At 52.9% G+C, this 22,970-nt stretch overlaps 3 protein-coding genes across 4 annotated transcripts in view; 1 reads left to right on the top strand and 2 right to left on the bottom strand.

The window, feature by feature from the left end:
• Positions 1-122: 122 nt before the first annotated feature.
• Positions 123-5,938, bottom strand: GAL3ST4 (galactose-3-O-sulfotransferase 4). 2 transcript variants are annotated; one of them, XM_058285852.2, is made up of 5 exons: positions 5,361-5,938; positions 4,687-4,755; positions 3,956-4,281; positions 3,453-3,756; positions 123-1,435 (listed from the first exon to the last, which is right to left on the bottom strand). In XM_058285852.2, the coding sequence occupies exons 3-5, from the start codon at positions 4,057-4,059 to the stop codon at positions 419-421; spliced, it is 1,425 nt and encodes a 474-aa protein (XP_058141835.1). In that variant the 5' UTR covers positions 4,060-4,281; positions 4,687-4,755; positions 5,361-5,938; the 3' UTR covers positions 123-418. The 2 variants fall into 2 exon arrangements, with proteins under 2 accessions (XP_058141835.1, XP_058141836.1); XM_058285853.2 differs by lacking the exon at positions 4,687-4,755.
• A 113-nt stretch (positions 5,939-6,051) lies between these two features.
• On the bottom strand, positions 6,052-12,790 carry GPC2 (glypican 2). The gene is made up of 10 exons (XM_058285850.1): positions 12,075-12,790; positions 11,287-11,445; positions 10,639-10,961; positions 9,894-9,974; positions 9,118-9,280; positions 8,751-8,881; positions 8,243-8,389; positions 8,000-8,139; positions 7,731-7,906; positions 6,052-6,944 (listed from the first exon to the last, which is right to left on the bottom strand). Exons 1-10 carry the CDS (start codon positions 12,238-12,240, stop codon positions 6,694-6,696), a joined length of 1,737 nt encoding a protein of 578 aa, XP_058141833.1. The 5' UTR covers positions 12,241-12,790; the 3' UTR covers positions 6,052-6,693.
• A 96-nt stretch (positions 12,791-12,886) lies between these two features.
• STAG3 (STAG3 cohesin complex component) overlaps positions 12,887-22,970 on the top strand; it is a 44,186-nt gene continuing 34,102 nt past the window's right edge. The window contains exons 1-8 of the mRNA XM_023588398.2: positions 12,887-13,072; positions 13,727-13,906; positions 14,838-14,940; positions 15,327-15,443; positions 19,766-19,862; positions 20,583-20,659; positions 21,739-21,943; positions 22,505-22,656. Of these exons, the coding sequence (XP_023444166.2) occupies positions 13,731-13,906; positions 14,838-14,940; positions 15,327-15,443; positions 19,766-19,862; positions 20,583-20,659; positions 21,739-21,943; positions 22,505-22,656 (927 nt within the window). The 5' untranslated portion in view covers positions 12,887-13,072; positions 13,727-13,730. The remainder of the gene's footprint in view (positions 13,073-13,726; positions 13,907-14,837; positions 14,941-15,326; positions 15,444-19,765; positions 19,863-20,582; positions 20,660-21,738; positions 21,944-22,504; positions 22,657-22,970) is intronic.

Below are 22,970 nucleotides of genomic sequence, written 5' to 3' on the forward strand. Positions count from 1 at the left end.
AAAGAAGGCCCCCTAATCCTGCTTCACCCGCCCCACCGCCCTCCAGAGGTCAAGTAGAAGTTTCACATTATTCACTCGACAAACATTTCGTAGTGAAATGAACATAGCCCGATAACAAGCAGTTCATCAAGAAATGGATGTATTATTGCAACCCACCACGCCCCCAATTTTCTCTGGCTCTCTCCATCCTTTGCCCCTCCAGGGGGTTTTTGAGAGTCCCACCCAGACCTCCCATGGGGGCTAGAAGCTGGCAAAGGCAAAACGGGGAGGGGGCGCGCTGCTGGGAGCTGAACGCCTGGGATGCTGAGGCGAAGGCCTGCCTCAGGGCCAATTCCAGAGAGCCCTTCGGAAGAAAGCAGAAATCGCACTTGGTTGCATCAGGCTCATCGCTCGTGCTTTCGCCTAACTTAGCTGCTCTTTAGCCCAAATCTGCAATCTGAAGCCTATGGAGAGAGTAGCCTGAAGTCTTGAGGGGCAGTGAGACCGTGGGGGGAAACTGCTTGGCATCCAGCTTGTCCTTGTACTGTAGCTCAGGGGTAGCCAGGCGCTCACACTCTTCCTGGTCTTGGGGGCTCAGTCCACTCCGAAGTATATAGCCCAAAACCTTAGTTGACCCAAACTGGAAGGGGCGGAGCCGGCGGTCAGTAATGTACCTGGGGTCTAATGCCTCACCCCCCACCAGACAACGCTTAGCCAGGGCCTCTCGGCGAGCCCGGAGCTCCGCCACCGCACTCTCCAGCCGGCTCTGGCCGTATCGCTCTATCCGCGCCCACAGACTGCGGTTGAAGTGGACGTAGAGCGCCCAGTCCAGGTTGTTCCAGGCTCGGGCTCGCGTGGTCAGCTGCTGCGCCCCATCAGCCAGGCCAGCGCCCCTGGCGGCCTGGGCGTTGTGCATGAAGCCCACCACGTCATCCAGACGCCAGCACAGCGCATCTGCCAGCAGCACCAAGGACTCGTCAAAGTACTCGGCCACCAAGACCAGGTCAAAGATGGAGTCGAGCCAATTCAGACCCCACTGGATGAAGGACGTTGATCCGAGATCTAAAGAGGCAGGGCTGGACATCTGGCCCTGTCCTTCAGCAACAGTGGGAGCAGGACGGTAGAGGGCTTGGGCGCGAGGGCCAGCAGCAGAAGGTGAGACAGGCAGTTCTGGGGGGGTGGGGTCTCTGGGGGAACGCGGATTCCCTCTCTTGGTCTTCATATCTGGGGGGAAGGGGAGGCCAAAGTCAAACCATAGCAGGTTGCGGGCATAGTGGTCCCCTCGAGCCCCAGGTCGGTAGAAGGCTCGAGGATTGGCCAGGAAGGCAGCCAAGGAGGGGGCCTTGCGGAAGGCTGATGAGGTGGACTTGTAGTAGGAGAAGGCCGAGCGGGCCAGAGCTGCTGGGTCTCGGACAATGGAAAAGAAGAAACTGTCAGAAGGCATGACCCGGAGTACCTGCCGAGGAGAGAAAATAGCCATAGAAAGAATTAGGCCAGGGAAAGGCCTGGCACGAGCCAAGCCCTCGCCAATCCCCCAGCCTCCTCAACGCCTTCTAGGAACTCTGCCGGGAACCCCAGCTGCGTCATCTTGGGCAAGTCACTTATCTCTGCAAAATGGGAGAGTGCCCACTCAGGAGCCTGTGAAGGCTAAAGGATGATGGGGGGCCCGCAGCATGGGAAGCTCCTGGAGAACGTTCATTTCTTTGGGCCTCTCTGCCTCCCCCAATAAAACCCCTCAGGACAAAACTTCTATTCACTTCTCCAACCTTGACCTAGTAAGCACCTCCTCTCTCCAGGACTCTTGGTTACATCTCTAAGAAAGGAACTGGTCCCAGGCCTCCTCAGGGGACCAGTGGCCACAGAGCAGGAGGAGAAGCGGACAACAATAATACTGCCCAGGTGGGCAGGCCAAAGGACCGGGCACTTCTGGGGCTCCTGGGTATCTTGGAGAGCAAAAGGCACCCCAAACTTGGGCACTGGGGATCCCGGGTCACTTGGCAGGGCACACCCATGAGGGCTGTGGCAGGTGATTCCACTTCTCAGCAAAAAGGAGGGTTACACCCTGGCGTGTCCCTGCAAGCAGGTCATGTCAGAACTTTCCTGGGCATCCTCAGGGGTTTCTGCCTGTGACACCCATCGCTGAACCTGACCTCTCCCTCTTGTGATATCAGCTGTTCTGGTCCACTAGCACAGGCACTGCTGCAGAACAGAGCCTGAGAACTCTCTCTTTGAAGGCAGTGGAGAACACCGCACAGGACAGTGTAGTGTCAGAGGGACCTGGAATAAAATCCTTACCCTGCCGTTTACTATTGTGTAACTTGGGGCAGGTTATTGGGCTTCTCAGAGGCTTCGTTCTGCATCTAGAAATCTAGGTTAACACTTAACCTGGAAGAACATGTAAGTACATGGGCTGTGGTAGGCATTCAGTGAATGGTGGTGACCAAGGTCAGCAGCCTAACCTCCAAGGGAAACCTGCCTCCTTGGGCATTTTCATCGTCTCCCTCCTGACAGCAGCCCCTCACGGAAGCCATTGCTTGCTCCAGCTTCCTGGGGGTGTCTCTGCAGCCCCAGCAGGACTCATTCTCCCACCTGCACACATACCACCCGACGCACGGACACACCCTGCCTTACCTTTGTTTCAGCTTTGCTCCTTACTGCAAAAGCATGCTCACCCTTTCCTTTAAAACCCACTTCTCCAGAAAACCCCACCTCTCGTGCTAAATGCTCTCCCCCCGCTCTACATACAAACACACATACAGGTGCCCGGGACTTTGATGACTTAATGCGAGGAGATCGTGTGACTTTGGGGTAGACAGCCCTGGGTTCTAGCTCTGCCACTTCCTCCCTGTTAACTGAGTCAAGTCACTTCACCTCCCTGGGGCTCATCTGTATGAGGCAGACTCTCGGCAATGCCTTCCTGCCCAGGTAGAGGAGTACCCGCACGCAGTAGGTAGTCAGTAAAGGCTAGTTCCTGCCCTGAGTTTTCCCGTGCATGTTGAATTTCTTCCCAGGTGCTCCCGGGTCCCTGTGTGTGTGCTTGAGCACGTGAGGGTATGCACACGTCTGCCCGTAAGATCCGAGGTTCCTGGGGGGGGGGGTGCGGAGGGACAGAACTGTGCCTCCACCCCGTGTTTGGCTGGGCTCCGCCTCAACATATGGCAGGCATGGGTGGGGGGAGTGAAAAGAAGACAGGAGGCAGTGGCTGAGAGGGGCCCTGCGGGTGACAGTGGAAGAGACCAAGAAAGGCTAGGAGGGAGAGTTTAGGGGGACAGGGTTGGCAGAGCATTAACTCTGGGGGACTTAATCAGTCGAGGAAGGGGCGTGAGCTCCAGATGGGAGAGAGCAGGACCTTGGTTCCTGGAAACCACTGGAAAGAGACAGCCCACCTTCAGGGCCCCTCCCCTGGTGGTCTTGACACAGGCCCCAGCTCATCTCTTTCCAGTCCGGGCCACCACCACCCCCACGCCCATCACCTCTTTCAAGTTGAACCTCATGTGGTGACAGAGGATGTGGAAGGGAGGCTGGGAGCCCCCACCCTGGGGCCGGTAGCCTTTGACCCGAGAGGCCTGGAAGAGCTTTGGGTAGCCAAACTGGTAGCGGACGGGGAGGGCGAAGCGCAGCCCGTGCCGGTCTCCATAGCGATGAAGCAGGCTCAGCACCGAGCTGCTCCCCGATTTATGTGTCTTCAGGAACACGAGTCGCTGGCGGGCTGGGCAGGAAGGAGCAGCCGGGTCCGGGGACGGGGTCCAGGGTGGCCGGAGCTGCAGCTCTGGATGCCTGGGAGAGATGAGAAGGAGGGGACTTGGCCTGTGCCTCGGCAGCAGGTGGACGGGCCTGTGAAGAAAGGACAGAGGGCACGGGGCCTCCTCTGTCCTGCCCCTCGGGAGTCCCCAAGGGTCACAGACCCAGGTGGGGAGGGGGGAGCAAGCGGGGCGGGGGAAGCATCTGTCAGGAGTTGGGCCAGGTGGGAACTTACCTCCTCTGGAAGGGCCCCCCCCAGAGCTGCAGGGCAAATCCGATGGTCATGAAGATGCCCAGGGCCACCCCCAGGCTTCGAGGCCCCCAGCGCCAGAGCCGCATCGTCCCTGTCAGAGACAGAGGGCCCCAGGGGCGCCGGGACCGGCTGGCGCTCGCAAGGCCCGGGGCAGGAACGAGGGACAGAGGCAGGGACCGTCTGGGACAGCTGTGTAGCCGCTGAAGGCGCCGTTTCGAGATTGGGGAGGGGGGGTCATTCCCCAAGCCTGCTTGCCGCCCTGGTTAAGTCTGCCCCCTGGCTTGGCAGATTTTTGCTTCTGTCAGCGTCTAGAAGGGAAATGAGGGGGGAAGGAGGGGTGTCTAAAGAGAGGGGCAGAGCCTCTCCGGCTGCAGCTGACACCTAATTCAGGGAGGGGTGGGGGGCTTCTCCCAGGCTCTTCTAGGGGGCCCCACCGCTATGCTCCTGCTGTCAGCTTCTGGCTCTGGCGTTCCTCCACTTTCCCACCTCCACCCCGAGCCGGGGCGTTTGGAAGTGAAGGGGAGAAGGTCGGAGCCCAGGGGTGAAACAGCTGGGGATCAGACCAAGTCAGGTCCGGGCGCCCGGTGCAGCCCAGGCCTCCTTGGGCGCCCCTCGGTGTGAGCCGTCACCCGAGGCTGGGGGCGGGAGCCTGGGAGGGGATGCGGCCCGGCAAGCCCTGGGGGCAGGGAGGGAGGTGAGACCAGGGGGCCGACCTCCTGACGACGACGAGGGGCTGGCCTTGTCCCGGGAGCTCGGGCATCTCTCTGCCCTCCTGAAGCGCTCTGGGCACAGGGTGGGAGAGAGGCCGGGGGAGAGCGGGGTCACTGGGGAAGCCCAGGTGCCTGGATGCCCTTCCATCCCACCTTGCCAGCCCTATCCGTGCCACAGGAGGATGAGAAGGTGAGGCTGGAGAGAGACAGACACCCGGAGACTGCGGGGCAAAGATCCGGAGAAAACACCGAGCCTGGAGTTCTTTCCAGGCCCCAGCTTCCTAAGCAGCCGGGAGGTGGCCGCACCCCTTCAGACGGCAGCCCCCATCACAGCCCTCCTCCCGGCAGGCCGGGGTGACCCCGGGCACGGGCAACCCGCACTTGCCACCTGGAGACCTGCGCCCTCCGGCATCGCCCCTGTTGCCACCCCCAACCACAGCCCCCAGGACCCAGCCCCACGCCGGACCCCGCGCCCCAGATTTCTCCTTTCGTCCAGCTCCATCCCCTCCTTCGCCCCATCCCTGCCCTCTGTCCTCTCCAGCTTTGGCAACCGCTCTTGTCTGTCGCCGGCTCTTTGTCAGCCCCCTCTGGGGTACTCTCTATGAACCCCAAGTCTCCTCCCATAAATTCTAGGGTTCCTCCGCCGCCCCCAGCCGCGACTTCATTTGCCCACTCACCAGACCACATGGGGAGCCGCTGGGAAATCGGGGTCTGGCCCTCCGCCTGCCCCAGCCGCCGCCCGGCTCCTCCTCCTCCTCCTCCCTCGCTCTCAGTTCAACTTTCCCCATAAACTTTCTCCGCGGCCCAGGCTCCTCCCCTCCCCCTCCCTTTGTCCTCCAAGTCCCCGCAGCTGCTGCCGCCTGCAGCCCTTGGGCTCTCCCTCCTGGTACCTTTCCCTTTCCTGGGGCCACCACACCCCTGGAACACACCACCCTCGCCCTCCTTTTACACTTAGGAATCAATTATATCCTTTCCTCTCCGCTTTCTGCAGAACAAAAGATGCTTTCAGGCGACCGAAAAAGAGAAAGCTGGCAGATGAGCGGTGAAAGCAGATATTGTCAGGGATGTGACAAGGTAGCCAGAGGCCCAGAGAGGACAACCGGCTCCCTGCTGAACGCAGGTGAGGTCAAGAATGCCTCAAGTTCAAAGGGAATCTTGCAGGGGAAAAGGCGCTTCCTCTCCAGGTCATATTTTACAAAGGTGCTTCCTCCCACAAATCTATTCAGCGCCCCCCCCCTCCCCCAGAGGACACCCAGGCTCCAGAGTGGGCTACTGGCCCAAACCCACTGCCCGGTGGCAGGTCTGAAGAGAGACCAGGAGCTCGGAACCGGAACCGGAGGCAGTCCCCAAAAGGCAGGCCACACGGGATTGATACATTAACCATTTATTTCCTGAATAAACACTGAGTCAAACACTGTGGCACGAGATGGGGAAGCTCGTGCAGGACGTGGATGGCAGAGGTCACGGGGGAGCGATTGTGCGTGTGTGGATTTTCCTTTAAGAAACTGATAGTGAGAACGTCAACAGGAGCCAAGCCCACAGCTCCCGGCATCCTCCTCAGGGCCCCCCGGCGTCCTGCCCCGCACCCTGTCAGCACCCAGCTCTTGTCCATTTATGAGAGCAGGTGCCCCCACCCCATTTGAGTTCCGTCCCTCCCCACTTCCACCTCGGTCCTTCAAATCCCACCCCCCAACTGCAACTCCAAAAATCTCCCCTTTCTCCCCAGTGTGGGCTGCTACCAGCCCCAGACTTCAAGGGTGCGAAGACCACACCTCCTCTCCCAAATAAATACCCCCAGCAGCCCCCTCCCCCGTTACCAAATGAAAAAATAAATATTGGGAACACCCACCCGGCCCATCAGTGGAAACTCCTGGATATGGGGCCCCAGCCATTCACCTGCAAACTCCCTTCTCCACCCTCTCTGTAGCTTCCTTCACCTCCTCCCCAGACCCAGCTGAGGGGGGCAGGGAAGGCCACGAACCCTTCTGATGCTAGGGCACCCCTCCCCTGTTATCGAGGTCCAAGCAGGGCCAGGGCTGGCAGGAAGAGAATGAGGGCAGGGTAGGTGTGGAAAGTGACCGCCGTGCCCCGGCCCCTGCTCCTGCCCTGGTTGTGACGGGCGCCGCCCCCTCCTCCTTTGCCCCCGGGGCTGTCCCTTCGAGGAGGCCGAGGAGGCCGAGCTGGGGGGGCCACGGCGGCTGCCCCTGCCATCCAGTCATCAGCGTAGTGCTGCCCCCCTCCAGAGCCGCTGGCGTCCTCATCTACAGGGAGGCAGAGGGCAGAGGCAGACAGGAGTGGGAAAGCGAGGCAAGGGGAGGCGGAGGGAGAGACTCCCGGGCAAGGAGGAGGAGAAGACGAGATAGAGGCAGAGAAAGAAGAGACAGAAAGAGAGGGGTGAGGGAGAGAGACACTAGGTGGACAGACGGGGTTGAAGGGGACGGAGGAAGATAATGAGGTGTGAAGGCAGGGAGAGGGAAAGAGGAATCAGAGGTGGGAGAGAAAGCAATGAGAATCAAGAAGGAGGCAGACAGACAGATGGGGAGAGAGGATAAACAGGAGAGAGAGAAAACAGAAGAGAGGGGAGGTGGGGATAAAGAGACAGATAAAGGGGGGAAAGAGAGAGAGAGAAATGAACGTCTTTGCCTTGCTTCTCTGACAAACTCTTCGGTGGGGAGGCAGCCTGGTGTCAAAAAGCCCTCTCCCCCCTGCGCTGCCCACTCCCCACTCCCCCACAGGCCTTTAGGCCTTCTAAGAGCTTCCCACGGGTCTGTAGGGAGCTAGTCCTGTCTTCCCCACCGGACATGAACTCGAGGGTAGAGACCCTCTAATTGGTGTTCTGCCCTCCCCCCCGCCCCCACCTTGGAGGTAAGCACACAATAAATGCTTGTTTAAATGAATGAGAGTGAACAAGGAAGGAGGGATAACTAAGTCGCCAGCCTGGGAACTGCGGCCCCTGGGGAGAGATGCCCAGGGCGGTGGCTGGGGAACTGGGGAGGGCCCAGGGCGAGGTGGGACCTCAGAGGGCAGGCCGGGGCCTCGGGTCTCACCCGCGTCCTGCAGGTCCAGGTCGTGTCCCAGCGCAGCCGCCCTCATCCTGGCCGTGGCCGCCCGGAGCTGCAGCCGCCGTCTGCGCGTCGGGAGGTCGGGGCCCGAGACGTCCACCTCTAGCTCGGGGTTGCTGAGCTGCTCGGCCAGGGAGCCCCCGACCACGGGCGGCAAGTACCTGCGAGCAGAGCAGGCCCCGAGGGTCCCGCCCCGCCCGGCAGGCCCGGCCAGGCCTGGGGTCCCGCCCCGCCGCCCCCCCAGCCCGGCTCACCGGCCGCGCCCCGCTCCGGTCCAGCAGGGAGCCGCCTCCTGCGAGATGTCCGCCGCCATGCGCGGGTCCCCGCACACCGCCAGGGGCAGCCCGGCCCAGAAGCCCCTCACCCGGCCCAGCCGCTCGCGGAGCTCCCACACCTGGGCGGGCGGGAGATGGCGGGGCGGGAGGTGGAGCGCGCGCACCCCGACTCGGCGCCCGCTTGACCGCACCGGGCGCCCCCCAGCCCCGGAGCCCCCTCACCAGCCGGGGCAGGTTGGTGCCCGCCGCCGTGGTGGGCCGCTCCTCCTCAGCCGCAGATGTCCAGAGCCGGCCCGCCTCTTCCCGGGGCGCCGGGGCTCGGCGGGTGCGGGCAGGCGCCGGGTGGGGGCCCCCGCATCCCTGAAACACCTGGGCACAGGGAAGAGAGGGTGCAGCTCTGGGCCTATCTCTGCCGCCTCTGCCCTCTCCTGCTCAGCTGACCCCACAGTGTCCCCCTACCCTGCACTGAACACACCTGCCACCCCTACTCTTCTCTCTCCTGTATCTGGGCTAAACCCCCACACTGCTTCACCCTCCCCAGGCAGACACCTCTCCCTTGTCCTGGATGACACTCCACACTGCCTGCCTCCCCTCCAGGCTGACACCCCACACCGCCCGCTCCCCCCCCCCAGGTTGACACCTCCACCCTTCTGTCCCCTATACCTGGGCTGACACCCCACACTGCCTGCCCCCCCCCCAGGCTGACACCCCACCCTTCTGTCCCCTGTACCTGGGCTGACACCCCCACGCTGTTTTCCTGCAGATACATCAAACCCTCAGAGATCTTCACCCCAATGGACTCAGCTGCCAGCTCAAAGGAAAAGGGTCCCTGGAGCCTCTCGGCCAGGAGCAGGAGTGCATCTTGCAGGATGGGGAGAAAGGGAAACGGTGAAGTGACAGCCAGGAGGTCCTTGTTGACTTAAACCTCCCCCACAAAGCCTCCCATCTCAGAGGAGAAGAACCCCCTCATACTCCCCCACCCATGCCCCCATCTGGCCTTAGACACCCTCCCCGGGTCACCCCCACCCACCCCCTACGCCGACAGCTCCAGCCTTGCCCAGGACCCTCCTCCCTCCAGGCCCTCCTGGACCCCTCACCCAGGTAGCCCCCCCAGTCGGGCTCCAGTGTCCCGCCGCTGAGACAGCCACGGGCCACGTTGAGGCAGAAGCCCCGGCAGGGTGGAAGAGAAGGCATCCCCCAGCAGAGGGGACAGCCAGTCAGACGCATCACAGCTCGGCTGCAGCCTTTGGACACCGACACCTGGGGGCAAAGAGCTTGGCTGTGTCACCTGCACCCCCGCGGCTGCCCTGGGCCAAGCTTGGTGTGCTGGGTCCAGAGTGCCGTCGGGTCCACCGCTTCACCTTCCCTGAGCTATGGCTGGTGACCCCACGTGGCGGAGGTGGGACCTCCAGGCTGCCCGGGCTCTGAGGAGGGAGGCTCCTGGGGGCAGGTTGCGGAGACGGCTTCATGGGATGGTAAGACCAGCAGGGGCTTCTGAGAAGAGGTTCAAGGACAAGCCGGCATCGTTGGGGAGCAGGGAGGCAGGGAGGAGGCTGGAGGGAAGGGGGGGTGGGTATAGGAAGTAAGAGGAGGGAGGTCAGGGAGGTCAGGGAGCCGACCGGCAGTGGAGGGAGAGCCTGGAGGGGAGGGCAGCAGGGAAGAGGAGCTATTGAGGGGTCCAGGAGTGGCCAGGACTCCAATCTCGGGTTGCTATGAGGATAAGCAGGCCCCTTGAGACTGGCAGGGGGCAGGGAAGGGTCAGAGGTGGTAGCCCTCACCCCAAATTGCCCTGGGAAGCCAGCTGCCGCCTGCCTCATTCCTCCTGGGGCCGCTCCCTCCCGGGAGCCTGCCCACACTCTAGCCCCCACCTAACCTTCAGTGCCGGGCTGACCACGTCTCTTCCAGTTGCCAGGCCCTGGACGAGGGCCCGGGCAGCCACCAGAGCACGGGTTATCTGGAGGAAGGGAGAGAAGATGAGAAAAACCACAGGCGAGTCGTGGGTCCGTCAAGACTGGGGCCAAGAGACCACACCGAGGGAAGGAGCAGTGGGGGTTCACTATGTGGGGTTATCTTGGGGTGGTCAGGCACATAGGATGGTACTGAGAGGCCCACCGGAATTATAGTCTAGAAGGATCAAAGGGAACCAGGCTTGGAAAAGATGGAGGGATGCTGAGCAGGCCTTGGAGATGGAGGGAATCCTGAACTTGAATCCAGAAAACCTGGGTGAGAGGCACAGCTTGACCACTTACGGGCTGTGAGGCCTTAACCTCTAGGAGCCTCAGTTTTCTCATCTGTAAAACAGGGACACTACTAGACAGAATGATGAAGGCAAGTCATAATATAAATGAAAATGCCTAATGCATTAGTTAGTTGAACTAGAGGAAGCTAGAGGGTCAGGATTAGGAAGGAGTTGGGGGGAAGGTGGCTGGGGGCCAAGGGCATGCAAATGGGCGAGGGATTTGTGTGTCGGGGTGAGAATGGGTGTGGGGCCCCAATTAAAAGAGACCAAGGAGCACTGGGTCAGGCAGGGGTCACTAGAGCACAAGAGGGGAGAGTGGTGCACAGTTCAGAGGTCACTAGGTCGGAGGTAGCTGAGCTCAGGCCTCAGGGCCTCTCACCTGCAGGCGGAGGCGGCGGGGCGAGTCCCCGAAGGGCTGCAGAGAGCCGTCCGCAGCGGAGGCCAGGCGGGTGAGGCAGAGCAGGTAGTCAGGGGGGAAGCTGTACTGGGGATGCAGCAGGGGGAACGCTCTCTCCAGGAGCTGTGCCCAGAAGTCAGCCAAGGTGTCATCCAGCCCCCCGCTGGCCCCTCCATAGTGGCCCCGCAGCCGGGAGAAGAGGCCACTGAAAATGGGGGCGTGCTGGGCATACAGGCGGCCATAGGAGCGGGAGAAGAGCTGGGCCAGGGAGCGCTCGGATGCGGAGAGCAGCTCCCGAAAAAACTCTGTGGCAAATGCAGAGCAGGGGCGTGAGGTAGGGAAGAGGCCAGAGGAGGAGGCAAAGTGAAAGGACAGAGGCAGGAGGGGAGGGGGGAGAGAAGAGAAAAGACAAGTGAATTAGAATCTGAGCATCTCTCAGGCACCTGGCCAGACTGCCAAGGAGGGCTCCAGGCTGCAGAGAGCCTGGGGCGGGGACTGGGGCAAAGCCAGGCCAGGGGTGGGGGCCGGGGCACCTTAGGAATGGAGTAGGGAGTGGGGACAGGATGCTTGCTGGGGTCACGAGCACAGACAGGAGGTGTCAGGCCAGCTGTGGCGACCCCAGGTCCTCACCGTCGAACTTTCGGTGCCGGGCAGCCAGTGTGTGAACCAGGAAGGAGCCGCTCTCCTCCACCAGGCCGCGGAAGGCATCCTCCGTCTCCCGGGCCAGCCTCTGCTCCGTCTCACTGGAACAGCAAGTGTACTCTTGGGGACACACCCGGAGGTGCTCACCTGGGTAGCGGAGACACAGGAATGGTGGGAAGCGATCCTGCGAAATTCCTTCCTTCTCTCGCCGGCCTCTGGGGACTCTCCCTGCTCTCCCACCCACCTGGTCTCTGTTATTGTCTGACCCTATCCCCTCCTCATTGTCCCCTCCGCCACCCCCAGTCCACTCCCAGTAGCCAGGGGGTCATCTCTTTGACAACCGCCCTGGGGGTCAGATTAGTGACCGGAGGGTCCTCAGGTGATCCTCCCTGACATCGAACCCCCGGCCCCCAGGGACTTCTACGGAAAGAACCGGGCTTGGAGCGGTAGGGTTACTGAGTGAGCAAGAAAGTCTGAGCATAGAGGGACGCGTGGAAATGGGGAGGGGACGGCATTGTGCTGTGGGGAAAGAAATACAGGGGTGGAGGGCGCTTTAGAAGGGGGGATTCCTGAGGCGGGGATGGGGGGAGTAAGAGAGCTATTATGTGAACAGGGGAGGTTATTGTGACCCAGGTAAGGCAGTTCCAGGATTAGGAGAGACCTCACTAGAATGGGGTTATTATAATGGTTACTCGGAAAGGGGAGAGGGCCGTGAGACGGGGAGGACCCGCTCCCGCCCCCTCCCCCAATTCTCTCGTCTTCCTCTCTCTTCTCACCTGAGATCAGGGCGGGAGGGAGGAGGCTTAAGCTATATCCCCGGGCTCCCAGCACCTGCCGGGTCTCAGCGCAACTCCGGGTGACCTTTGCCTCGCTCCCGCGTCCGGGACCAGGACCGGGACACAGGGGCAGCAGCAGAAGCAGGAGGGGTCGCAGCGCGGACATAGCCGCAGCCGCCCTGGGAAGGCAAAGTGGGTCCGAAAGAAGAAAGAAGAGTCGCCCGAATTCGGGAAGCCGGCGCTTGGCCGCCGGACCGCTCCGCCGGCCAGAGAAAGAGCGCGACCCCCCAAAACTGAACACAGAGCTGATCCAGGCGGCATCTGCCGAGACAATGGGAGCCTGGAGCCGGCCAGGGGGCGGGGCCCGAGGTGGGGCCCCGCCAATGATGTTGCGGAACTGGCCTCAGGGGCGGGGCCAAGAGGAAAATTAAGCCAATGTAGCGAGGAAACTCGGCAGGGGGCGGCCAAAGCAAGGAGGTAGGCGAGGTAGGGGCGTGGTCTTTCTCAGGGGCGTGGCAACCAGGCTCGAAAGGCGGGGCCTGGGTGGGACCCAGCCGCTGATAGTAGAGAAGCGGTAGTCAAGGCGCTAGCCCTAGTCTCGGCAAAGCCCCGCCAAAGGAGGGGAAATTTGAATGCGGTGGGCGGGGCCTGGGTGGAGGAGGGCAAAACGGGGCGGCCCGCGCGGCCGAGCCCACGTGACCGGGCGGCACGCCTGAAAGCTCGTGGCTGCACGAAGCTGACGAGCAGCGTGACTGGAACGTGGTGAGCACGAGCTTGCGGACCCGCAAGCCTCGCGACAGTTCCTAGCCCTCGGGAGAGCCGTTGGGTTTGCGCCTGCGCACAGCGCGCCTCGTGCCTTCCCGCGTTTTTCTGGATCCCTTCAGCCACCGGAAGGGAAGCGGTGGGTCGCTCTGCCTGACTTCAGAGACCGGAGAGACCTACGGCGGTGATTTTTCTTCAGCCCTGCCTGGCCGAAGCCCATATTCCGGGCTCACACAGTGAGGCTCCTCTTTGACCCAAGAATACGCCCCCCACCCTGGGTCCCGGATTATTAAGCCTCCTCTCCACGCCTCAGGGACTCCCCCCAGAGGCCCACAGTCCTATCCCCAGTCCCCAAGAGCCTGATAGTCTGCTCTCCTAGGTGGAGAGAAGGCTCCTCGGGCCAAAGCCACCCCGGGGGCAGTCGGAACTTTCCGCCCTCAGCGTTTTCCGCCCTGTTCTAATGGCGCCCACAGCACCCCCAAATCATTGTTAAGGGCTCACCGTTCCATTCCCTGCGGAACCAGGAATTACCCTTCTAGAATTCTGCTAGAACTGAAAGTCTGGGTTGGCGTTTTGTTTTAACGTGGGGGCCAGGTTCCCTTGCACCGGGCCGTACCTTCTGAAGCCCTTGGAGAGGCATCTGCGTGCAGCTGCGCTGGCATGTGCCTTCCTCGGTTCTTGGAGAACCACTCCAAGCCTTTTCTGCGTGGTGTCTTTAATACCCTTGGTGCCTTAGGGCAACTCGCTGTTCTGCTTTTTGCTGAGCACCCCCGTCACCCCCCCCACCCCCCACCCCCGAGTTCCAGAGCAGGTCCTTTGACAAGAAAGGGAATGGCAGGGCCGGGGTGCTGACGGGCGTGGTCGGAACCCCTGCCTCTTTCCTCCCTCAGCTGGATGGCTGTGCCGACCCTGCGCTCCTCTTCCCGGCTCCCCAGCTCCTCCTCCCCGAGCAGTGCGTCCTCCCCTTTGCAAAAGGGTGTTGGAGGCGGACAGAGGGCCCTTTCTGCGTCGTCTAGTTCGTCCAGCAATCTGCCTTACGATGACAGAGAACCGGACCAGACGTCGCGGGGGTGAGTCGGGGCTGTGAGACGTCGCTGCATCGGCCGGCTTTCTTCTGTATCCTTGGCAGCTTGCGCCTCGATTATCTTACCCATTGGTGGGAATACGCAGTTCTCTGGAAGAGATCGAAAGAAATGCTAAACTGGTTCAGAAGAGTGATCCCTCCCCCATCCAACGTGTTGTCTGAACCTTTTCCCGGAGCACATTTACACGTTTGGCGTGTACAGTCTCTGGTGGGAGTTGGGAGTAGGGGAGAGAGTTCCTTATTTGTTGTTTGACAAATAGTATAGACCTTTTAGTTGGTGTCCTGTAGCTCTCTTACTTGGGGATTTTGTAAAGAGGATCTTCTCTCCTTAACCATTATGGTTTATGAGTTTGTGCTCTGAAGGTTATGAGAGTATATCTTAGTTTTGATCTTTTCAGGAAAAATAATAATTTCATACAAGATCTACTTTATCCCCTGGTCATGTTAATTGTCCTTCTTTGAATCTGTTTCTGCCAGTGTTATTGTTGGGAACCAGAGTTTAACAATATTGTTAATTTCACTCTAATCAGTAAGACATGATTATGTTTCAGGGGGTGAAATTGAATTCCAGGTACTTTTTAATCTTCTGCTTATATGAGTTCCTGTGTCATGCTGATTTTTTCTTCACACAGAACAATGATCCCTCTGCCTGTGGAAGAGAGTATCATTTGATTCCTCTATGCAGAGAATAATTCCTCTTTCTTCATCTCCATTGCTTTATTCAAGGGAAAATTTTCATTTAAGACTATCCCTCTACTCTCTGGTAATAGTAAGCTCAACTTTTGTTAAAGAAAATCTGGAAGTATGTTTTTCTCATGGAGGGGGTTGCAGTTACAGACAGAGAAATTATAATTCGCTACCGTTTTATAAAGAGAGAATGGAGAGTTGCAGTTAAGGAGAACCATACTTCCTCATAGGGATAGTGACTCTTTGTCTGGTGATGAAGGCAGTGACTTCGAAGACAGCTTGAGACGCAGTGTGAAGAAGAGAGCAGCAAAACGACCACTCAGAACAACTCCAGTGAGTGCCAATTTTGTTTTGTTTTCAACCTGGTCTGTAAAGTGGCAACAGAGAACCCAGAAGTTGTTCAGGGTTGATGAAAGGACAAGACTTAAAAGGTGTGAAAGGATAGAAATGGGAAGAAGGAAAAATTTTGAAGAGAAAGAATAAGAGAGAAGGTATTAAGGCATAAGGTATGGGAATGGGGCTTCATGCTTTTTAAAAGGAGAAAAAGGAATGATAAAGTTCACAATATAAAAATAATTATATCAGATCTGAATCAATTAGTAGATCAAACTCTGTTGTCAAATTGGTAGCTTAAGCCTCTCTCTGGTGACAATGGTGGAATCACATGTTAATGTCACTTTCACTTTTTCCCCTATTCCTGCTCTCTTTATACTTACTAGGTGGCAAAACTTCCAAAGAAGGAGCCCCTAATGGTTCATGAACATGGCCGGAAAGAGTCAGAGCCACCAGCCAGTGATCTCTTTGATGCTGTTAAAGCTGCCAAAAGTGACATGCAGGTATAGCAGAGTGTCTCACTGCTGGTTTCTTGATGCCATCTCACTCTTCGTAGCATGAGAAGATGAGGATTAGTGTCTACAAACTTGATTTGATGTGGATATTTTAGTGAACATAACCAATAGCAGGAAAGAGATTAGACCATGGAGAGAATTTCTTGGCGTGATATATGGGAAACCTTGCATGAGAGAGAATGTTTTCTTTTCAAAAGATAAGGAGAAACATTGAATGATCTAAGTAGGGAACTTGGATATGGGTGGCAACTTGTATATAAAGCACCCTTGTCACTTTTTAGCTCTACTTTGACAGCTATACCTAATTCTTTTTTCCATCTGCACATTTAAAAAATTTTTTATTGAAGTATATCATTCATGCATGAACATATATAAACAATAAGTGTCTACTAAAAGGCGTGAACTTACAAAATAAACATGCATAATGTCATACAGGAGTTCTGTACATCACCCCACCACCAACACTTTGCATTGTTGTGAAACATGTTACAAATTATGAAAGAATATCGTCAAAACATGACTACTAACTATAGTCCTTATCTTAAATTTGGTTGTATTGTTCCCCCAACCCACCCTATTATTATTATTTCAAAATATGTTTTTATTTAAAATATCCACACATTTTAAAAATAATTTTACTGCAATTCCCTTGCCACCCAAAAGTGTATAAAGCTTATATGTAGTTTAAAAATAAAAATATGGGAAGCGGATTTGGCCCATCAGATAGGGTGTCCGCCTACCACATGGGAGGTCCAAGGTTCAAACCCAGGGCCTCCTGACCAGTGTGATGAACTGGCCCATGTGCAGTGCTGATGTGTGCAAGGAGTGCCATGCCACTCAGGGATGTCCCCCACATAGGGGAACCCCATGCATAAGAAGTATGCCCCGTAAGGAGAGCTACCTAGCGTGAAAAAAAAGTGCAGCCTGCCCAGGAACGGTGCCGCGCACACATGGAGACCTGATGCAGCAAGATGATGCAACAAAAAGAGACACAGATTCCCACAGAAGGACACACAGCAAATGGACACATAGAGCAGACAACTGGGACGGGGGGGGGGAGGGCGGCAGGCCGGGGCGGGGAAGGGGAGAGAAATAAATAAAAAATAAATCTTTAAAAAATAACAAAAAATAAAATAAAAATAAAATCATCACCTCATCTCAAGAAGTGAAACATTAATAGTGTTGCAGAGGTCCCTTAGGTATCTTCCTCTCCATTCTGCACATCACAGTCCCTTCACCACCCAGAGATAACCACTAGAGTGAAATTTGTGTTAACCTTTCCCTTGTCTTTCATTATTGTTTTACCACCAATATGTCCGTCCTTTAATTTATATAAATGAATAATTCTAAGTCTTCTGAGACTTAATTATTTCAGTTAGCATTATTTGAGATTCTTCCATGTTAATGTATAATGTAGATTTTTATAGTTTTTAGAAAAGTGTTTTTTAAATCCTCAAATGTATGGAGCTTTGTTAGTTATATTTTTATTACTGACCTCTAACTTTACAGAGAATGTGGTCTTTGAAATTTATGGAGACTAGCTTTGTGGCCTAACCTTTAGTGAATTTCCAAAACTGTTGCACACCTCTTGAAGAGGATGTGTGTTCTCCACTTGTTTGGTACAGCGTTCTCTTTGGGTGAGAGAAAAAGTGTTCACTGTGAGACTACTTTGATATTTCTACTGGGTTGAGTTTTTGTTGTTGTTGTTCTTTGTGTGTGTGTGTTCTGTTAATTCCAGAGAGAATTATGTTAAAATTCATGAAGGTGACTTTTTCAGTTACTCCTTTTTTATTCACGCCCATTTTTTGCCTTAAATATTTTGAGGCTTTGTTATTTACATACTGGTTTAAAATTGCTATATCTTCCTGGTAAATTGAATCTTTTAATGTTACTAATGCTTCTTTATTTTTAGATTTCAAGACAAAAAATGTTTTGTTTGATATTAATATATCTACAATAGATTTATTTTGGATTAGTATTTGCCTAGGATCTTTTTCCATCCTTCTACTTTCATTCTTTCTGTTCTGTCTTCAGCATATACCATGGATCTGAATTATGTTCTTTAATCCATTCTGCCAGTCTGTCCTTTCACTAGAGAGTTTAATCCATTTACATTTATTGTCACTACTGATATATTTGAATTTATTTTTACTGTCTTCTGTGCTGTCACTTTTTTGTGTGTGTGCTATCACTTTATCTTACCTTTTCTGTTTGTTTCCCCTCTGCTTGCTTTTTTGCAGATTTCTACCTTATATAAGGACCTGAGCCATTTGTAATTTACATGTTGTTGTCCAATGTTTCAGTTCTATGGATTCCTCCTCCCACAACAAATTAGACATTACTATTTTATACTGTCAGTTTTGTTTGTCTTTATATACATTTTATCATTTTTATCATTCCTTCTCAAATTTCAGATCTTCTACAATTTATCCTTTAAAATTTCCTTGAGAGAGGGATTTATTGATAAATTCTGTTTGTGTAAAAACGTCTTTTACCCTTGTTCTTGGAAGCTCTCTTGTTGGATATAGGATTCTGAGACAACATTCTTTTCTCAGAACATTAAAGAGATTATTTCACTGCCTTTTAGTTTCTATTTTTGCTGTTGAAAGTCAGCTATCAGTCTGATTTGGCAGTGTCCAATAGATCATTTTGTAATGAGGGAAATGTTCTCTGTCACTGTTGTCCATCACAGTAGCCACTATCCTCAGGTGACTGTCAAGTACTTGAAATGTGGCTAGTATGACTAAGGAACAGAATTTTTTATTTTTGTTTAAATTAAATTTAAATAGCCATGTTTTACTACAGGGTTATTGTATTAGCAGTGCAGAACTAACTTGTTAAGTGTTTTAGTTTATAAGTGTTAATTGCAAACCTTTGTAATGATATGGGTTTACTTTGGCTGTTTTCAAGATTTTTTTTGTTTTTATATTCTGATGTTCTATAGTTTGTTATAGGTGTAAATTTCCTTTTTATTTGTCCATGTGAGATCCATTAGCTTCCTGTCTCTGAGGATTGATGTCTTTCAACAACTACGGAAAATTATTTTCAAATATTGCCTTTTCCTCATTCTGTCATCATCTTCTGGGATTCAACTAGACATGTATTAGACCTTCTCACTCTGTTCTCCATGTCTCTCAATATCTAATTATTTCCATCTCCATGTCCCTTAATATCTAATTATTTCTGTCTGTTTGTATCCTTAGACTGTGTTTTAGGTAATTTCTTTGAATCAGTCCTCCAGTTCATTAATCCTCTATTTTGCCATGTCTAATCTTTTAATCTAGTCACTGAAGTTTTAGATTTTGTTTCTTATATTTTTCATTTCTACCAATTTTGTTTAACCCTCTCTCCAAAAATTGATTTTTTGCTTCTACTTCCCTGCTTCTCTTTTATTTATTTAAATATAATACTTTTATAATCTGTGATAGTTTCAATGTCTAAAATCTTTTGGATGTAATTCAGCTGTCTGTTTTTTTCTGCTAGTTCTTACTCTCTCAGTGTCTTGTTTCCTTATATGTTTTACTAGGTTTTACTGTGAGCTGCTAATTTTCCTTGGAAATGTATTGGAATTCTTTGGGACCTGGGTTGAAAGTGGGTTACTAAAAGAGGAACCTGTGTTTGCAGGTTACCTGGGATACTGCAGGATCATTTTTTAATTAAATTCTCTGATTAAGATTATTCTGACTTTTAGGTAGTGTGAGTCTGGACTGAAAATCCACTTGAAGGCTGGCCTAGAGTTGTAAATTATCAAAGGAGAATTTTTTTCCCCCTCTACCCCATGCTCAGGTCATAACAAGCTGTTTTCTTGCTATCCCTTTCTATCCTGTATCCCTTATTTCTCATTCTTGCTGTCGTAAGTTTGTGACTCTCTGTCAGGCCTAGCTTCTTGGAAAGACTTTAGGCTCTATCTCCTATGCTCTACACCTGTACAGCCATCTAGACAGAAAGTCAAGGTCTTTAAGATTTGATAGAAACCCTTGGGGCAAAAGTCAGCTTTGGTACTTGCGTACTTCTGAGTTCCTCCTTTCACTCTATTTTTGGCCTGGGTAGAATTCTGCCTTTCATTCTAGTACAGGAGTACTTTTTTTTTTTTTTTGAGGACGTGAAATGCCAGGCATTGAAACTGCGACATCATACATGGGAAGCAGGTGCTCAACCACTAAGCTTCACCCACTCCCTAGCAGTACATTTTAAAAGATCTTTTTAAATATTTTAATCAGAAGTTTAGATGTTTCCGTTGGGAAGATTATACACAACAAATAGTTTGTCATATTGCCTGAAATAAAAAGTCATCCACGTTTTTTTCCTAGTCTTTGGTAGATGAGTGGCTGGATAGCTACAAGCAAGACCAGGATGCAGGATTCTTGGAGCTCATTAATTTTTTCATCCACTCTTGTGGATGTAAAGGTGAGGACACCCCTATCCCTTTCTAATTCCCCAACCTTTTGCTTCTATGTTATTAAACTCTTCCTTCATTTAGATGAGTAGGATTAGACACCTCCTAAATAAAGGGAGAAGACAAAACATAAGAAAACTTTCCCTTGTTTAATTACATTTTTGATTGGTATATAAAGAAAGTGATCAAATAGAGAATTATGTTGCTTTGGAGGCAAGGTCCTCTGGGGAAAAATAACTAATTATCCTAGTAGATAATGATGTTCATAAATTTGAAAATGAACTGTCAGATATCCTTTAGCCTTCCTGTCTCCAGAGGAAATAATATATTATTCCTTATTTCTCAGCCACTTTGTCCCATATTTCTCCTCTGAAATTGTGGAGACCATAGATTCTCAGGGGCCATGACTTCATTTATCTGGACAGAGTGTCTCAGGCAGGCTGTATAACAAAAATCTAGCACCTGGTCTCATCTTATTGCTTTTTTGTTTGCTTGTGTTTTTTTTAGCTATAGTTTTCCATTAATTAATTCCTCTTGGGTTTTCTAGAGGGGTTGCCTTCTAGAGAATACACCGTCAGATAATGGCATAGTTATGACTAGGACTCAGATCTTCTGATTCCCTGCATAAGATATTTTCTGTGTATTCCCTAGTTTATCTTGAGATGTACCTGTAAATGGTCATGGTGCCCTGTTATTTTCCTTGTAAGTACCTTATCTCCTCCATTCTTCAGGCACTGTGACTCTTGAGATGTTCAAGAAGATGTCCAACTCCGAGATCATCCGGCACCTCACAGAACAGTTTAATGAGGTGGAGAAAGACAGCCAGGATCCTCTTGTCTCTCTTATTTCAGAACACAAGGATTCTGGGAAATTGGATTGTTTTTAGAATGAATTGTTCAATCTCTTTTTTTTTTTTTTTTAAAGATTTATTTATTTATTTATTTATTATTTATTTATTTATTTATTTATTTAAAAGATTTATTTATTTATTTAATTTCCCCCCCTCCCCTGGTTGTCTGTTCTTGGTGTCTATTTGTTGCGTCTTGTTTCTTTGTCCGCTTCTGTTGTTGTCAGCGGCACGGGAAGTGTGGGTGGCGCCATTCCTGGGCAGGCTGCACTTTCTTTTCACGCTGGGCGGCTCTCCTTACGGGGCGCACTCCTTGCGCGTGGGGCTCCCCCACGCGGGGGACACCCTTGCGTGGCACGGCTCTCCTTGCGCGCATCAGCACTGCGCATGGGCCAGCTCCACACGGGTCAAGGAGGCCCGGGGTTTGAACCGCGGACCTCCCATATGGTAGACGGACGCCCTAACCACTGGGCCAAAGTCCGTTTCCCTATTTTTTATTTATTTAATTCCCCTCCCCTCCCCCGGTTGTCTGTTTTCTGTGTCTATTTGCTGTGTCTTGTTCCTTTGTCCACTTCTGTTGTCGTCAGCGGCACGGGAAGTGTGGGTGGCGCCATTCCTTGGCAGGCTGCTCCCTCCTTCGCGCTGGGCGGCTCTCCTCATGGGTGCACTCCTTGCGCGTGGGGCTCCCCTACGCGGGGGACACCCCTGCATGGCAGGGCACTCCTTGCGCGCATCAGCACTGCGCATGGGCCAGCTCCACACGGGTCAAGGAGGCCCGGGGCTTGAACCGCGGACCTCCCATGTGGTAGACGGACGCCCTAACCACTGGGCCAAAGTCCGTTTCCCTGTTCAATCTCTTGGGGGTTAAAAGGGACCCATAGATATTATCTGAATATGGCTCTAGAGTTGGGGTGAATAACAGGAAATGAGGTATAATGAGATACATTTTTGTTGTACAATTGGATTTTGACATCCAAAGTCCCTAAGACTTCATGGACCTGGTAATAACTTTCCCATCCTTTTCATAAACCCTTCTGTAGGACTCAGGGGACTATCCTTTGACAGCTCCAGGTCCATCTTGGAAGAAGTTCCAGGATAGCTTCTGTGAGTTTGTTAGGACATTGGTCTGTCAATGCCAGTACAGCTTTCTCTATGATGGCTTCCCTATGGACAACCTCATCTCTCTGCTCACTGGCCTCTCAGACTCGCAAGTCCGTGCCTTCCGTCACACCAGCACCCTGGCTGGTAAGCACTCATCCTTGCTCTATAGACTTTCTTTTAGACTTGCGCTATTCTCAGTCCTGGATCTTTTTTCCTACCCCTTATCTTAGCACTTACTTCAAGGTCATGTTTCTTTTATCCTAAGCCTCACTCCAGTTTCTCACTAATAGAATTGTACAAAGGTGGAGCAAGGAACAGTTTGTTTTTAGGATTAGATAAGAGTGCCTAGACAGAACTTTTTTGGTGTAACTTGTTAAGCTGCCTTTTTTTCTGTTATTTTATATTTTGAATTTGAAATAAAGTATTTAAGAAAAAGAGCAGGGTGAACACAGTGACTCTTTCCAGCCTTAACCTCATTCTCAAAATTCATCATTAGGAAATACTGAGGATTAAGAGAAAGCCAGTAGAGTTTTTTAAAAAAGAAAGAGAAAAAGAAAAAAGTCTACTTTAGAACAGCCAGTCTTAGGTCTTTGGAGTCACCCTGCTCTAGCCTTTCATTTTCACTCTCCCCCTTTCCTTCTTTTTTGAACCCACCCACCCTCCTCTGAGCTAAGTAATGGTTTCCCTGTTTTTCCTGACTCAAAGCCATGAAGCTGATGACCGCCCTAGTAAGAGTTGCCCTTCAACTGAGTCTGCAGAAAGACAACAACCAGCGTCAGTATGAGGCTGAACGAAGCAAGGGGCCAGGGCAGAGAGCACCAGAGCGACTGGAGAGCCTATTGGAGAAACGCAAAGAGGTGAGGAGTGTGTCCTGCATCTTTTCCTTTCCCTTTCTTCCAGCTTCCATCCACTGCTGCGGCTGTCTACCTCATCAGTCCCCAAACACTTCGCTTGGTAAGGTGGAGGACCCAAAGAAACCTTTCAAATAATGAATAATGGAGTCAAGCAATAGTTTAATAAACCTATCCAGTCAGAGGTCACTGCATGGTCTTTTTTCTAGGATTTGGGCTCAATAAATCCTTTCTAATTTAGAATGAATTTAGAGATCTCAGAAATTCCACTTTTCCTCAGTTTCCATGGTTAAAATTCATTATCAGGTGTCTAAGTGCCC

Source organism: Dasypus novemcinctus, chromosome 23, assembly GCF_030445035.2.
Source record: "Dasypus novemcinctus isolate mDasNov1 chromosome 23, mDasNov1.1.hap2, whole genome shotgun sequence".
NCBI lineage: Eukaryota > Metazoa > Chordata > Mammalia > Cingulata > Dasypodidae > Dasypus > Dasypus novemcinctus.

Bases quoted from the DNA above. Each gene is read 5' to 3' on its own strand.
- GAL3ST4 (XM_058285853.2), bottom strand. From the start codon at position 4,059: ATGCGGCTCTGGCGCTGGGGGCCTCGAAGCCTGGGGGTGGCCCTGGGC. The intron at 3,757-3,955 runs GTAAGTTCCCAC...CATCTCTCCCAG, and splicing joins GGGGGGCCCTTCCAGAGGAG to GCATCCAGAGCTGCAGCTCC. The intron at 1,436-3,452 runs GTGATGGGCGTG...TCTCCTCGGCAG, and splicing joins TGAGGTTCAACTTGAAAGAG to GTACTCCGGGTCATGCCTTC.
- GPC2 (XM_058285850.1), bottom strand. From the start codon at position 12,240: ATGTCCGCGCTGCGACCCCTCCTGCTTCTGCTGCTGCCCCTGTGTCCC. The intron at 9,975-10,638 runs GTGAGAGGCCCT...CCCTTCCTCCAG, and splicing joins CCCGCCGCCTCCGCCTGCAG to ATAACCCGTGCTCTGGTGGC. The intron at 8,390-8,750 runs GTACAGGGGACA...CCCTGTGCCCAG, and splicing joins GCGTGGGGGTGTCAGCCCAG to GTGTTTCAGGGATGCGGGGG.